The sequence below is a fragment of the Oreochromis niloticus genome, linkage group LG4 (genome assembly GCF_001858045.2).
Source record: "Oreochromis niloticus isolate F11D_XX linkage group LG4, O_niloticus_UMD_NMBU, whole genome shotgun sequence".
Lineage (NCBI taxonomy): Eukaryota > Metazoa > Chordata > Actinopteri > Cichliformes > Cichlidae > Oreochromis > Oreochromis niloticus.
In genome coordinates, this window is record NC_031969.2 from 32,115,953 (window position 1) to 32,133,562 (window position 17,610).

At 41.0% G+C, this 17,610-nt stretch overlaps 1 protein-coding gene across 2 annotated transcripts in view; it reads right to left on the reverse strand.

Moving 5' to 3' along the window:
• tmem104 (transmembrane protein 104) overlaps nt 1–17,610 on the reverse strand; it is a 79,083-nt gene that overhangs the window by 13,592 nt on the left and 47,881 nt on the right. For both annotated transcript variants that reach the window (XM_005469081.4, XM_013269816.3), the window contains exon 10: nt 4,018–4,111. In XM_005469081.4, coding sequence (XP_005469138.1) covers nt 4,018–4,111 — 94 coding nt within the window. The remainder of the gene's footprint in view (nt 1–4,017; nt 4,112–17,610) is intronic.

The following is a 17,610-nucleotide window of genomic DNA, read 5'->3' on the forward strand; positions in this document are numbered from 1 at the left end:
GCTTCAGCCACAAACATCGAGTACAAATCTTTAAAGGCTTTCCTGTTAAGTAAGCCTCATGGCTGTTTTTGGGAGCCCCAGGATCCATATGGCAGTGACCTGGCTGTTAACTTTTTCCCTTCGTCTCATATGACTCAATAACAATTAGAGAAGCTGTGTAGCTGTAAGTGTTTGGAAAGTGTCCTTCTGGAGCACCAGTAATGATCCACTCTGCTGACAGCGGGCAGGAGGAGGCCGTCTGCAACAGGTTACAGCAATACCTGCCTTTACCTTACATTTATCAAGATTAATGTGGAAAAAAACAACTAAATATGGTGAAGACCAGTAATCAGTTACTAATTACTGATTACTTCCCCCAAAAAGTAATCCCGTTACTTTACTGATTACTTATTTTCAAAAGTAATTAATTACCTAGTTAGTTACTTTTTAAAAACATGATTTACAACCTGATCTTTCAGCCCAATTCTACTTTTTCTGCATAATCCATCATACAAAATGTAATCAAATGGAAAAGTCTCTTTTTAAAACTTGTTTTATTAGTTTTAATCTTTTAACTTTATGCATCAAGCAAAAATTAAATTATATGCAACATTCTCTGACTGGAAGAAATTTGTTTAACATTTAAACCTATTTTCTGCACATTCCAGCACATAAAATAAAATATTTTTTGTGTTTACACTCACTCTTTCAAATAGATGCAAGTAAAACACAGCAGAAAATAAATAAAATCAAAGACTCAGCGGTCCTGTTGCTCTATTTTCACCTGGGATGGCGGATGTTTGTCCTGGTGCAGGTGTGCCGCAGTGGTCAGTGGAAGAATCCGCAAGTTTCTCTGTGAATTTCCCACTCCGTGGCAGCGTACTCGGTGCTTGCTCGGAAGTTAAGGGGTTTTTTCGCTGTAAAAAGAAGTTTTCTTCCCACGCAGTGAACAGCGGACGCTAATGTTTTTGTCACTTTTTATGGAATCAAACTCAAAGTAACGTCAGTACTTCCAAGCTTTAAACGCTGCACGCTCATACTCTCTCCGCATATATTATCCATTGTTGATCTGCACACAGCTGTTGTCACGAACGTCGCACTCGCTTACGTCATTGTCATGAGACACTCTTGCAAAAAATCACAGTCTTAGTAACGCAGTAACGCAGCGTGCTTACGGAAAAGTAACAGTAATCTAATTACCGTTTTTGCAATAGTAACCCCTTACTTTACTTGTTACTTGAAAAAAGTAATCGGATTACAGTAACGGGTTACTGCCCATCTCTGGTGAAGACACTCCAACTACATCTAACTGCAGCTATGATGCACTGTGTATATATAACCCTGAATATTCATATCCAAGGTGTGCACTGTGGTTCCTCCTCTCTCTCCTTGTCCTTCACCAACATGTGAGGTACTTTTGCTGTGAGACACGTTATCGCAGAGATGCAGATGGCCCTGATGACGTCCTTTATTAGTGACTATAAAGCATTAATTTAGATTTATATGGCACTGCTGCAAACAAGGTGACTAAATGACTGCAGCTAGGAATTCTGGGTTGTATAAAAGGTGTCACGCTGACCCAGGCTAATGGTGACTCTGCTGAATATCCCAGCATGTCACCGACAGCCGAGCAGCAGGCAGGTACACCATCACTCATGTTTGGTGCAAAAATCGGGCTCTCTGGACAACAAGGTGACTACAGTTGAGTGGCAACAACTGTGACAAGGCTGGAGCCGAGGGCGGCGGGCGGGGCACCGACGCACCGGCCAGCTGCTACCTCTGACATCAAACGCACCCCGTCCTCGCTCAGGGCAGCACATGTGACTGCAGGTGCATCCGGGGACTGGTGAGTAATGGTCAGGAGGGGAGGCAGGGTCTCCTGTCTCATGTGTTCAGTGTCAACGCTTTCAAATAAAGTGGATACCAAGACCCAGGGACACAGTATAATAAACAACAACACAACATACATTTTCCAGATGGTAGTATTACAAAACATGGGGCTACGAGTACGAGCGCCCCAGCTCGCAAACAAGCTCCTTATCGTTTATTTGTTCATACTTGTTAATATTCTGCATGCAGCCTATTTGCACCAGTGCATTCACTTCTCTTTGGTTGTTCTTCTGAACATCACACTCAACAGCATTCACGAAAAGAGGCTGAATTCTAGTGGGACAATACACCGACTTATCCTCAACACGCAGCTCATGCAGAAATACTCCAACAAGCAATCTATAACTCAGACTGTGTCTACACACTGGGAAGGCTGCTCGGTGCTCCGCACGAAAAACAAAGATGCACAACTGGACAGAGCAAAGAAAAGGAACCAGGCCGATAATAAGGATTGATGGTGTGATGGACAAAGTAGGCCACGACGAGGGCCAAGACATCTGTGCACAGGTCAGCATGTACTTGGACTCTAAATGTTACAGAAGGTTATTAAGTCCTCATTCTAAAGTGTAATTCAGGGTATTGAAAGTGGAGCGTTTATTTATTCTGTCCAATTTTTCTCACATGGCAGGTGTTTAACAAAGTGGAAACTACTGGATGTAAAACATGAAAGAGTCGACGCGAAACTCAAAAATGTTTTAAAACAGCACTAACGCTTCAGCCGTCCTCTCGTAAAGAGGTCGGTGAATTTGTGCTGTGCTTGCTTCTGGATTGTTGTAGAGCGCTTTCATGTCTGAGAACAGTCCTGACTTTTACAGACACCGTGACTGATGTGTGCCGTTTGTGTAGTTGACCAAACGTACGCCACTGACAGAGCTGTTTGGTATGAATGTCAGCTGATAGCCTGCCTTTTCCCCCAGTGTATCCATCTGTTTATGCATGTCGGTAGCTTTGAAGGGTTTTTAACTTTTAGCATGTCATATCAGTATTTATCCTATACTGGTAATATGGGCAGCTGAGAGGCCCGTGCAGTTATATTTAACTACTCATTTTAGCATTTCTTATTTCACATTTTTATCCCTCAAAGAGCCGGACAATGACCGTGATCACTTTACTAGCGAGCAATTCATTCACTCTAATGTTCAGTAATCAGCTAGCCTGGTCTCATTCAGCTGCTCCCCCAGCCCAGCACGGTGACGCAGAAATTCATCCAAAGGACGAGAGACTCACTGGAGATGCAGCTGATTTTGATGCTCACGTTAAAAGAGAATTATTTAATAGTTAGTTTAAGAAAGCACATCTCTCTGCCTCTCATCTCTGTCAAAACTCTAAATTCTTTTGAAAACGGCGCACGTTTAACCAGATTCAGCGCTCCACATTTAGCGACCTAAAGTACAGCAGATCAAGAATATTATAAGTACGACAAGTTTATCTTTGGCTTTTATCAACAACTTCAAAGTGGTTTCCATGGTTTAGCTCCCGCCCTACAAGAAAAACAGGCTGTTTTTTTTTTAACGATTTGCTGTTCGGGTATCTTCCCTCGTCCACTGGAGCAGTTTTAAATCATTAGCCTGTGTTGTTTGGAGCCCTGCAAAAGTGACACAACCAATCAATTGCAGAGCCAGGGGACGCTGAGATGAAGAAGAGGGAAGGATGCAGCTAAAACCCGCGTGTTATTTAGTCAGACGATGGACAGAGCACGAATGCTGTTGTGTCTGCGTGGCGTTTACGCGAGCAAGCGTGCGGTCGTACGGGGGCGGCGGGAGTGCCATGATTCAGTGGTGTTGTGATTTTAACAGTGGACCCAGGACGGGCGGTTTATTTTCATCCGTCGCCATGTGAGTGACGGTCCAATCAAGCTTGGGACGGGCTGTCAAGCCTGTCAGGCTGAGGAATGAGAGGAGATGGGAATCAAAGACACAGAGCAGGACCAAACCATGATGGACGGACCTTAAACGCAGCAGCCACACAGGCAGGTGAAGGCAGGAGGGAGGGATGAAAGAAACTCTGAGGGAGACGCCGATAAAATGGAAATATGCGTGGGTGGAAAAAGAGGATGCAGAAATAAAGAGGTCAAAGAAAGCGAGGGGAGAAAATAGTGAAAAGAAAAACAGAACGTAATGAGGGAATATCGTAGGAATGTTTTCTTACCAATCCATCGCATGAGTGAGGTGAGAATCTGGAGATACTTTGTCTTCTGGGCGTTGAAGAAGGTGAACGGGCCCAACAAAACAGTGAACACGCTCTGCAGGAAGATCAAATGGGAAAGCACATTTAGCTAGCTGAATAAGGCTTCAGAAGTGCTTTACATTTCTTAATTAGGTCAGAAATCAATCACAGTCATGTAAAAGCTGCCTTTGAGTGCTTCACTGTTAAACCATAAGAGCTGAAAAATACAGAGAGTATTAGACAGAAGCACTTTTTATTAACCCCCAAATTAGAAAAATAGCCACGGAAAAACCACCAATGCAAACTAAAACGGCCCATTACAGCAAAATCACTCAATAAAAATAAATATGTCAGAGGAAAAAAGGTCAATAATAGAAGTAGAAATGAAATGACTCAATAAACTAGAAAAAATATATCAATAAGGAAAGTGTTTTTATAAAAAACATACAATCGTTCTAATGAATATGTCCATTATATAATGCAGAGTAAAGCAAACAGTGCAGGATGCTGAAACTAAACCAAGAGATTAACAGTAAAATCACATTTTCTGTGTTACATGAATAATAAACTGTCAATCATTCTGTTAAATGAAAGAAAATCACTTCCAACGTGATGTTCTGCTCGTCTGTATTACTGGAAGCTACTGCAGTGTAAAGTATCTCTTGTGTTCTTACACTGGGCCACAGTTCACCTTCTGTCTGATACAGGTCGTTTTAGCTCCTCCCCCTTTAATCAACAATATTCTGATCGGCTGTCACTCGTGAACATGTTTGGGCTTCTCTGCTCACAGGAATTACTTGCACATACACTGACCCCATTATTTGAAACTGTGGCCACCATTATAACGAGATATGTCACGGTTTTCTTACATATGAAAAGCAAAAATACACTTTTAATTTTCAAATGACCAAAAAGAACCATCTGCCCATTTTAAGCCAGAAAAATATCCCATATAACAACTAGAGATGGACCGATCCGATATTAAGTATTGGTCCGATACTGACCTAAATTATTGGATCGGATATCGGCGAAAAATAAAAAATGTAGCACGTTGCAGCAGTATGCGTCACGTGATAGAGCGGCTGTGTGTATTTGTAGCCTCGCTACCAAACCAGCATTTAATCTCCGAGGAAGTTATCCCAGAGAGAAGTAAAGCAAGTGTGTAAGTTCATCTCTGAATGTTTGTAAAGCGTTCCCACGTTAAGCTTAACAACCGATATATGGAGCGACTGCCTCTCTCTCGATCAGCTGATCGGCTTTTCTGTCGCGAGTCCGTCTCTCTTCTTTGTTTTTGGCCCACTTTGCACCAGAAAGAGGAAACCAACGGCGGAACAACAGCAGCACGTTTAACCTTGATAAGCTGTTGTTAGAATGTATTTAATATTACTTTCTACACCAGGATCCTTTTCTACGTAGCTGACGGCTGGTAACTGTGCAGGGGCGGATCTAGCAAAGTTTAGCCAGGGGGGCCGATAGGGCATGAACAGGGAAAAGGGGGCACAAAGACATACTTTTCTTTCTTATTCTCATTTAAAATGTCTAGCTTTTAATAAATAATTATCTGAATCTTACACCCAAAGTTTTAATCTGATGTAAAATGTATAGAAGTCCATTACTATATATAGTAACTCTTAAGTCTAATATACCCTAGTAAGCTATAGTACTTTTTCCTTTGGGAAGGTACCATCTGTGCAGTCTGCAATTCTGTAGAAGAAAGATGTTGAATCTATTTAATTATTCTTGAAAAATAATTTGTTTCTGTGCATTTTTTTTCACCCTGCATCAAATTAAAGTTGATTACATCGATTAAGCATCATGAGGTGGAGGGTGGGTGGTTCCCTATTTTTTTGTTTTTTTGCTGGGAGTTTGCAACCCTATTAGTTAGGTTGCTTAATATTTCTGCTAAGTACTCTTTAAAATACCAGAATAGGAAGGATGGAGTAGGTTTAAGTTAGGTAAGGTTTATTAGATTGATCAGTGTTGCTGAACTATGAAATATTTTGGGTGCAGTGTATTTTTTACATACAGGTATAACAGAATAGCTTTAGTGTTGTTGTTTATTTAAACTTGAGTATGAACTTATACAAAATGCAGCAAGATATTAAAAAACACACAATATCGGATTCATATCGGTATCGGCAGATATCCAAATTTATGATATCGGTATCGGACATAAAAAAGTGGTATCGCGCCATCTCTAATAACAACAGAAAGTAAGGAAATAAATAGATCTGCTTTTAGGCTACGTTCACACTGCAGGCGAAAGCGCATCAAATCCGATTTTTTGACCCTATGCGACCCATATCCAATCATGGTATGACAGTGTGAACGGCACAAATCCGATATTTTCAAATCCGATCTGGGTCACTTTCGTATGTGGTCCTGAATCCGATACATATCCGATGTTTTAGAAAGCGACTGCTGTTTGAACGGTCATGTCGCATTAAATCCGTCTTTTACGTCACTGACACAAGACAGACGCCAATTATCAGCGTCGGAGAAGCGCCCTAGAAGACATTGCGAACGCTTCCTGGCCATCCAGTGTAGATGTTAGTGAAACTGTTGGGAAGACAACGTTGGAGAAACGTGAACATTTTATTTGTACTGTATAATCTGCAGATTCTGACAGAAATCTGCAGATTATCCTTTGAAGCACCGCTCCTCTAAAACAGCAATAAGGATAATTTTTAATGTATTTACATTATTATGTAAATAACAAAATAACTTAAAGCAAAAATTGGGAAACGTAAAGTCTGAAGTCTTTATATTAAGGGCCATCAGTCAAACAACACTGTTTGGTCTGGGTCTAAACAGAGCGCGTTGTGTGTGACATCATCTTTTGTGCATGCGGGCCGCTTTGAGCGTTCACACTAGAGCGCGTTTGCTGTCGCATTTTATTTGTAGTGTGAACAAGCAGACAAAAAAAAAATCGGATTTGATCAAAAAATCGGAATTGAGCATTAAGACCTGCAGTGTGAACGTAGCCTTAGAGTCAGGGTATTTGGGACCACTGAGCAACGCTGAAGGCGCTTCAGATTTAAAGAAGAAAAAAAAATCTCTTCAAAGTAAGTTAATTTAGTTCTGTGTATAAACCTGGTAAATGATAGGAAGTTACTGTACTTGAATAATCAAGTGAGCAAACTGGTAACTGGGCTCTCCTGTCGTTTTTCTTTCCTTTTCTGTTTCATAACCTGAAAGAGGCCGAGTGGTTAGGACGTATACCACCCTGGTAAAAAGGCCCCACTTTACAGCCAGCTTTTGGCTCCAAGTCATTTCCTATTTTGCTTATTTCCTTTATTAATGACATAAATAATCATCACGACTGTTTGCTCAGTCTAAAGCATTTATAGGAAGCGTGTCCCTCTGGATATGGGTTAAACGACTTCTTTACCGTTGAGAGGTTAGAGAAAACCAGCTAATTGCAAACAGAGAAAACCAGCTAATTGCAAACTCTTTCTGGCTTCAGCATCGCAGCTTTTCCCAACTCCTGAGTCGGACTGATCCTGCAGATTTTAGCCAGCAACTCTTTTTTGTCTTGCAGTTGTGACACTGACATGCAATTCTGAAACGCTATCGAAGACGCAACATTCCTCAAGTGCTGTCAAAATCCCATCAGCGCTCTCAAAGATGGGTGAAAAGATGAAGAGGTGGTCCAATCCATAGCACAACAAAAATTTCAAATCCTCCTAGGCCACAGCTCTGATTGCCTATCAGATACTTTCTTTATCAAGAGCTGCAATCAGACGCAGCTCAGCTACTGTAGCTCCAATCCCATCAGCTCCCATCACTCCCTCTCCCCCACGCCTGCAAACGTATTGCCTTCATCCGTCTCTTCCATATCCCCGCTCTCTGACACTCTCAGGTCTGACTGCACAGTTTGAGTGGCATGTGATCTCCGAGGCAGTCGCTTGTGTGCTTTTTCATCTGAAGAGCAGCCTGCAGGCTTTCAAAGAGAGGATCTCGCCCTCCCATCAAACGCATGCAGACAGACACACACCGACACAGACCCACACACACACACACACACACACACCCCTCTGTGAGAGTGCAGGATTTCAGCCCAGCAATGGGGGTCTACAAAGAGGCTGCTTAACACCTTCCAAAGTACTTGAAAAATAAAAAGAATGAGGCGAATTTGGCACTTTTAAAATTTTGATGAAGAAAACACGGGGGGCAACCAGAATATCCCTGAACGAGGACTTCACTGGCACAAAATCAAATAATACCAGAGTTTGTATAAAAGGGTGGGTGGATGGTAACACAAAGGTGCTTTTATAATTTTTGAAGACATCGATGGAACTGCTACAAATGGGTTTCTTATTTCTTTGTTTTTTTTAATTTTCAGACCTTTACCGCCCCCAAAGGATGGGTGATAATGACTTCAGTGCTATTCTTTTACAGCAACACAAGTTTATATTAGTTTTTTCTCCATACGTATAAAATGTCTCAGGAACTACGTGATGGATTTGTTCAGACACTGAGAATGAATACAACAACGTGGGCTGTCCACGTCCTATTGATCCAAATGTACTAAAACTGGCTGCAATCCAGGAGCACCTGAAGTCCTCAACGGAGTGAATGAAGCTGAAACACTTTACATCTGCTACTAAACATAAAAAACTCCCAGTTTATTTTAGTTTTCACAAATTTAACATTGACTGCATGTGCAATTTTATAAAAACAATGGTAGCATTCTGCTAATGTATGCTAACTGGTTGGTTAAAGACTCATCACTCCCTTGATGGTGCCTGTTTCCAACTATAGACGCTAGAAGGATGGTTAAAACAAACAAAGTCACATGTGTGTATAAGAAGGAGTTTGAGTTCTCTTTGGGTGCTTCGGCATCCCTAATACTTTTCTAAAACTAAAAGCTGATGAAAGAAGGCTAACAGTTATGGACCTCCTGTGTTGAACCCCGCCATCAAAAACACAATAAAATGAAAAGACACTTTGTATATTTAACAAAATTGTGGGACTTTTTTTTCTTCACAAATCTAAACTGATAATTGACCATAAAGAGAGAAGATGGTTGAATATGTCAACCAACTAACTAACCAACTAACTAGCTTTACTAATTTGCACTAATTTGTGCAACTCCAGACCAACTTGGTGGTTCAAAGGTTCCCAAGGAGACCTTCAGCAGGTATGTCAAACTCATTTTACATCATAGGAGTTTCAGTAAAAAAGCAGTGTAAAGAACTTTAACCATAAATTTAATCCCTGATATATTTTAATATAAGGAAAAGAAGCAATTTCAGCAGTACATGTTGGTTTTTCTACATGATAAAGAAATGCTGCTGTAGTAAATGAAAGTGTGTCAGCACGACTCTTTGGGCGAAAACTATTTCAGTTTAGATTTCTTACAATGTGTAAAATGACAAAAAAAAGTTCTGGTAGCTCATGGTCCCGAGGGTCCTATAAGAATAAAATGAAAAGGTTTTCAATTTTTTTTATTTGTTTTGTTTTGTTCTACTGTGAAGCCACTGCAAACATACATTTCTATAGTAGATGGTGGAAAAACAAACTTTCTGTTATTTAATTGTTTATCTGTTATTTACATTGGGATAGTATGAATGACCACTGGTTTGGTCTTTAGGAGAAAACCTGCGAAGCTGATGAAAATATAGTTGGAAACTTATAAAATACACCCAAAAGTTGCACCTTAAGTGGCTGTAAGCGACTGCAGCTTTCAACCAGGTGTCGTCAGGTGGTGTCCAAATATCATCAGGCATTTTGACCCTGAACCAAAACGCCCTCAGGTCAGCAGCGATGACCAGTCGCATACTGAGCCACTTATGGAGGTGTTTGTTTACTTGCCTCTCGATACCTATCATTTATGTCCTACTTCACATTTTCCAAAGCAGCTCAGTGGCTCAGGTTGGAGCCTTTGGCAGGCCGATTCTGGCCCTCGAGCCTTAACTTTGACACCCCCGCCTTACAGAGTTTTTCCAAAGTTGAAATCAATGAATGAGGAAACAAAGGAGCAACTTTAGACACAGTAAGAGCTCAAAAGATGTTGAAAAGGACAGCTGGGCTATCTGTGAGTTTGACAGAAAAAACCCCAACAGCTTTTAATCCTGCTGAATAATGATGATGCCTATGTCTCTATATATTAAAGTATTACCAGCTGTCCCCTTGGCAAAGTGCAGTCTAAGCTCGGGCTGAGCCAAAGCATAAATCTGCAACAGCCATTGGAGGTAATGAATGAACCATTATGAAGAGAGATGTGTCTGAAGAAGAAAGTGAAATTAATGGCAGCCGGCTGACAGAAAGCTGTATTTTAGCCCTGAAGCATGGTCGGCCGTTCTCCTGTTCCTTTATTTTCTGTCTAAAGATCACTTTGCAAACTACAGAATGACAATGTGAGGTCTAATTTTAGACTGAATTCATCTATGGTGTGTTTGTCGCGCTGGACGACAAAGGCTGGTTCGTATCTATCTTAATCTTTTTCTTTGGATTTTGTGGTGCCAATGATGAAACTGTGCTTAGCCTAGTTTGCATATTAATAGGCACAAAGTTCACCAATCATGCGTGCAATCTGTACAAAATATACCAGCATGATTAATTATAAGTGACTTTGCATGGGCTTAATATTCTTCTATGACTTTTAATTGAAAGGGTAAATGTAACGTTTCCGTTAAAGGGGTTCTTTGATTGTAACACTTGTTTCCAGATACAATAAAACTTGAAGAATTAAAAAAAAGTATTCATCTACAAATCCTCTATATTATGTGTTTGGCTGATTGCATCCATCTAGTCAACTAACTCTGACTAAGTTTGATTTATGTAGATTATTTATCCCTCAGATGTCTTTGAGCCTGAACAATCCTGTAGCACTAAAGTGCCTCCAAACCAAATTCAATTAAGAATTTTAGAAGCTGCATGATTGCAAACAAAGGGTAATCGGACAGTTTGGCCAGGACGTCATGAAGCTCCATCATCCATCAATTAATGTGCAATAATAACAGTGTGCAATACAAATACACTTCTTTTTTTATTACTAAGTTAATCTACTGTGTTGTGTTGTTTGTGTTGCGTTGTCATGTGTCGTATCGTGTCGTGTTGTATGTAGTGCTGGCGTAGGACAGTTTTCCAATTTCATTGTACTATTGTACTATGTGTGACTGTGCAATGACAATAAGGAGTTATCTTATTTTATCTTATTAACATAAAATCATGCATAACTTTCCAGACAAGATGTATTGAGAGAATACACCTATGATGCCTTCATAGGATCAACAAAAAAAAATACTAGACATATACGGTGGCAATGGCCAACATTTGTTTGTTTAACATCGATTATTTTGATAGCTAAATAAATTTAACATTGTACTGAGAAGAGATGATGGGTGTCACAATAGCTCTTAGGTTCTACCTCATTAAGGTGCATTTCACCAAGTCATGTGATTATTTTTCCACACAAAACAGACCAATCAATCACCGCCTGCTTCAGTCAGGTGATCTGGTCACGGAGAGTTGTGAAGAATAAGGGTTGTTTTAAAGAAGACCGCCCCCAATTAGGGCTCCAAAACTTTAAACAGTGATTTCTAAAAAAAAGTGCAAAACCTTCCAAATATAAATGCTGCGCTTGAAATCATCACCAGTCCTTTAACCTGCTTATTTTATAACGAAATAAGTAAGAGTAGTCCCGTACCTGTAGAAAAACAGCTGTACTTACTCATTGGTCAATGTCTACTCCTGTACCTATGAGTCCCTGTGATCTTAGATTTGTAACTTGAATATTTTTGGTAAAAAGATAAAACAGAAAGTATGTCAGCGTCCAAAAATGTGCAATGTACTCCCTCAGGTGAGATTCTATATTTATCTTAGTGATGACAGCATCTGAACGTGACCTCCTTCAAGGCAGTTCAGATGTACAGCATCAGTTGCCGTGGTGATCGAGCCAGGTACAAGCAGAGCCACCTTTGTGACTCCGGCTTTAGGCAAAACGTGTCTTCATAACCCATTAATTTCACTTTGCAGTGCATCCCTCGAATGTGGCACAGATTCAGGTAATATCCCTGAGGCTTGTCTGTTGTTGTCTGCGTGGGACTCTCAGCAGTTTTTGGACTGATCGTGACTCAAGACCGCGCCTCCAACAGCCCGAGGACACCGGACTCCACTCAACTGGGCCTCAGCTACAAGAGTACTACAAGAAAACAGTCCAAAAATGAAGAACTGCAACACATCTTTACTGGCGTTTCCAGCTAAGGTTTGGACTTGCATCTGTATTTTGATATTTGGTGGTTTTTATCCCACACTGATCATAACCTTCAAAACATTGGTCTGAATTTATGTTCATCTGTTTAAAAAAAAGAGAGAGAAGAAAAAGAAAGAATGAGTGCATTAACTGGACAAAAACGACGAACCTACTTCGACACAATAACAAGCTCTTGATTTTGGCAGATTTGAGATCACAGGAAACAGAAGACTGGAAAGATGACAGGATGTGAGGGAGCGAGAGAGCATGGGAATGGAGCAGAAGAAAAGGAGAAGTGAGTGGGCGAGGAATCAGATGCCATGTGTTTGTGAGTGAGTCAGACCCACAGAGCTGGCATGACCCACCCAAAAGGAGAGAAACTGGTAGGGTCACACTTCACAGTTCCACTTTAAATAACACCAATCCAACCATGGACTTTATCAGTTTACCTGTAACATTAGCAAATATGTCTGAGCAGACCTTCCTGTTTTATGAATGTATTTTATGAATGCCATTTGATATTCAGTCCGTTTTAAAGCACCCACATGTCACACAGAGATACTCCGAGCTCTCCTAACTGCTCCGGCTTTTCTGGCATTTTTTAAGAAAACTGAAACATTAATGTTTCCAATTCAAAGCTAAACAGCAGCTCAGAGGCCCTGACCTTCTGCTTCTCAAGCAAACAAGCTAAAATGATTCATTCAGTGATTTACACAGGAGAAACTTAACATCAGAGTGCTTTACAAGGCCGATACACAGCACATGACTTGAAAGAATTAAAAGCAACACATTACTGAAAGATTCTGAAGATTCTTTGAAATTAAGGTAACACAAAAAGAACTAAACACACACAAAAAAGAAACAAAAAAGAAATGTGAAAGCAGCTCAAACACCAAGTACAAAGCCAACCTGGTGTATGAATATAATGTAAATTCATGTTGACAGAAACATGTCCTTAGTGACTGCCTCACAAGCTTGTACACCCAGGTTCTCTGATGCCACACGTATTGTGTTGTTTGGTTGGTGTTTTACTGTCATTACAAGCAGTGATCAAAATGTTTCAGGAAGAGAAAAGGTCCATAAAATAAATAATCTTAAAGTTTTTAAATGTTTTCATTACAAAGTCATCTCGTCATGCACGCGCCAACAGACTCGCTCTGCTCGACCCGAAGAATAACGAAACAAAAACCAGCATTCTCCATGTTCACAGGCCTTACCAACCATCGACCATCGAATGACCGGGTCGCTTTGAAACAGAACTTGATGTTTGCTCTCTGTGGAAGTTCTGGGTTTGTGACGAAGCTGTCAAACATATTTGTCCAAATTTAAATCAGGTAAGGTTTAGATTTTTCATCCATTCATTCCCCAAACGTCTGGATGACACCTTGTACAGCAGCTCAGAAACTCTGTTTTTGCCTAAACTGATCAGAGTGTCAGTGGAGCTGAACACCATCTTTACAGGTAAACTTCACCCTCAGAGCAGAGCCAGTTTTCTTGTTTGGTCGTGTCAAAAAACAAAGTGCACATAAAATTGGTGCTGAGAATGAACCGAGGAGCTGCTGCACTACACCAACGTGTTTTCCACTTCAGCACGTCCTGATGTGGAAAATAATTCAGCACCTTATATAGCAGATAAAACCGAAGCTGCACACTGAAGAGCCATCACTCATTGTCCTCTGATTATGTTCTCTCTAAACAGCAGTAACTGCTTTCAAATCAGACAGAACAGCCTCGGTGTCGTTGGAGTGTACATGGCCTGCTTTAGCTGGAAATGTCCACCGGAAAAAACAAAACGGCCAGACAGCAACAGATTAATATTACCAGGATTTCATAACGCAGACAGATTGAATGACACTTGCTTCCAATGCATTTATTCATTTAATACTTTGTTCGGGCTGCTCCAGCAATTTTGCATCCGGCTCCTGTTTGTAGGGCCAGTCTACAGATTCTGTCGGTGTTTTTGCTTTCTCGCCACAGAAACTGCTTACGTTTCACGCTCACTTTAATAAATGTCACAATAAACAAAAACAAATTCTGTCAGGAGAAAAGTGGCATGAATCAATTTAGTCTGGACGCTCACCTCACCCTTCCCACACTCAAAACCCCTGCGTTCCCTCCTCTTTGGCAGGCTGATGGGTTTTGCTCCTCCGCAGCACACCCGTCAGCTATGAGCGATTCGGGTTTGACAACAAAGACATTCTTAAAAATCGTCCATTTCTCCTCCTCAGCACGACACAACACTCTCAGCCTACTAGGCTGGCTGCAATCACACACTTCAGTGAAATGCAATAAACAGCAAGTCTGAGATGAGAAACTGCAAAGGTGACCAAAGCGACAACTGACACAAACACCGAGATCTGTCCTATTATGTCTCAGTGGAGAATACTGAGTGACGGTGCACGACTAAACACTCAGGAAAAACTGTTTTCAACAACCTGAACGCACAAATATGGGGTCAAAGCAACTGTAATGGTACAAATTTTTAGGGGGGGATCCATTTTATTTCTATTTTTGCTGTATCATATCTCCTGTTTCAGTGCTGGATGCTCATTTAAGCAAGGCCAAAGGTCAGTGTATGTACAAGGAATCCACGTGAGCCAGAAGTTCACTCAGTTTATCACATCTTTTTTCTGCTCTTGACTCTGTATGATGTCAAAGAGAGGGGATATGCCTAATATGGTCATGTTTTGTCTATGAGGGGCAGCTTGTTTCAGACAGAGGATGAACTGATGGGGTGGAATAAGAAGGAGAAGAAGACTGAGAAGATGGAGGAGGAGAAGATGATGAAGGAGAAGAAGTAGCAGCAGCAGCAGTTGGAATAAGCACATTTTACAATAAAACTTTCTCGTGCGATTAGTTACATGAAAATGATTTTCATTTTTCATGTGTTTTTATAACATGTATCTGAATGTTGGATTAAGTGAAGATCCAAATTCTCTTTTTCTTATTCACATTCAGAGAATCGCACATGTCCACTGATGCAGCACTTATGTAAACAAAGTGGAAAGTGGTACTGAGTACGCAAAAAAGTTTTTAAGAGAATTAAAGTCATGGATTGTAAAATCTGACATCTTTTTTATTAGAAAACACAATTTACAGAGGAAGCTTGGTAGCTGATTAAACAGATTGTTGGAAATTTTCCTTTAAATATTTTTTACCGGCGAGTCACTATTTCTTCTGCAGTTTGGATTTCATTAGATCAAGCTGTAGGAAAAGTGAATTTGTGTGGTCCCAATAACCTGCACTGTGAATGAGGCAGACTATTTTTTATAAGAATTAAAAAATGATTGTAATGAACCTTTAATAGTCATTTTATAGTGAGGTGTTTTGCAGTGTTGTGTTTTTCTCTCCCCACAATCAATATCTAATTTTCACAGTAAATAGTCTCAATTTTTTAGCCATCTTTTGATGATATAATCAGATTTATAGCATCCGCTGACACTGAGCATGCTCAGTCAGACCACCTCACAGCTCATCTGGTCCACTTACAAAAAAACAAGAGGCAAAACAGCAGCTCAGCTTAAAGCTTTTCAACAGGACTTCACTAACCAACAGGTGGAGTTATGGTGACTACATCATCCATCAGACTCACACTGTGATGCAAACATACGTCAACAACACGCATGTTGCCATTCCTCATCCTCGTACCAAGGGTCTCATTAAAGCCTAGGACCCAAATCATAGTAAACCACAGGGATCGGAGGGTCCTACAGCCTGACGCCTCCTGTTTTCTTAAACTAAATGTCCCATTTTCCGCATTTTTTTTTTTTTTTGCATGGCAGTCACAGTCAGATAACAGAATGCTTGCAAATCTGATCCAGGAAGAAAGTCTCACTTAAAAAATAAAAATCTGAAACAGGACCATAACAGCCGCCTTGTACTTTATGATACTGACCGTGTGACCACAGCAGCTGTGATGGAGTCTGACCGGAGATGTGTGTTGCACATCGTCCCCCTTCTCCATTCTTTCTGTTCAACAAAGTACGAAACTTTTCAAAGTGAAAAAACCCCACTTGCACTTTGTGTTGTGCCACGAAACAAAGTTATAATTTGGAAGGAGGAGATTAACGGGGCTTAGATATGGTGCATGATCTCAGTAATGGCGAAAACCCGCCACCAACTGGCAAACCAGACGATAGCTGTCAATCACTTTGTTTTGGATTTGTGTGGCTGAGAGAGTGCAGGGACTATGAAAAGGCATTTAATTGGCGGTAGATTGCGTAACTCGGCGCTCACGAGCCGTTCCACTGGTCTCTTTTAATCACCACATATGTGAGCGCCTCTCCTGAGCCACGTGTCACTTAGGCTCTTCATCCATCACAGTTGGGCCATAAGTCAACCCCTGACCGTCCACCCCATTTAAGTAATTAATCAGCATATTTTTCTCTTCTGTTGGGTCAGCCAAACACTCGTGGCACAGATGTCCTAAAGCTCTCTGATGTCACCGTAGCTGAATTCATACCCAGAAGAGTCGTTCACGACTGCCACGCTGTCAGGGATTGGGTAATTGCAGATATTGCGTGATAAATAATATTGGTCGGACGCCTCATCAGACTCAAAGCGGGTCAGGGGGAAAATACCCCGAGGACTAGCAGTGATCACCTCAGGGAGAAAGTCCAGCAGTGAAAATCCTAAGTGCCCTGATGGTCCAGCCTGGGCACTCGTAATCCCGCCCCCCCACAATCAAACAGAGAAAGAAGGATTATGATTCCCCGCCCCCAGAGTCCCAAGCTCCCAGGCCATTTGTGTCTGATGTTAATCTTTATTCTGAACAGATTTCAAACAGAAAGCGCTGGTACCGAACGTCACCACTCATCCACACTTTTATTATTATTATTATTATTATTGTTTTTTTGTTTGTTTGTTTGTTTGTTTGTTTTTACCAGGGATGCAAACACAAAGTTAAAAAACAGCTTAAAAATCATCCACCCACGTGAGGAAAACCTATGCTAAGGTCAAACTTTTACTTACTTCCTATAATTTGTAGATTCCAGAGAACGCTTAAATTAAAGTTTCAAATAACAACATGAGTGTATGTAAAAGTAATCCTGCTGCTGCTCTGAAAACTCTGATTTGTCTACTCTGTGTGTTGTCAATAAAACGGACAGAGACAGAACAGCAGCAGAGTATGGTATCGAGTTATCATATCTGAAAACTTCGGTGTCCACGCCGCCCTCCCACCCACCAGGTTCACAAGAAGCTCCAGTGTCCACCTTTAAAAATCAGGTGATCCTGGGCACTGAATGCATTTCCGGTTGCAGCTAGTTGTGCTCTGTGCAGTCGCACGCTGCTGCTGCTGCTGACAGGGGAAAGATGTTAGTGTTGTTTCTGCATGAAACTCAAGTTTATCGTCCTCTCAAACATCCCCACCTGCT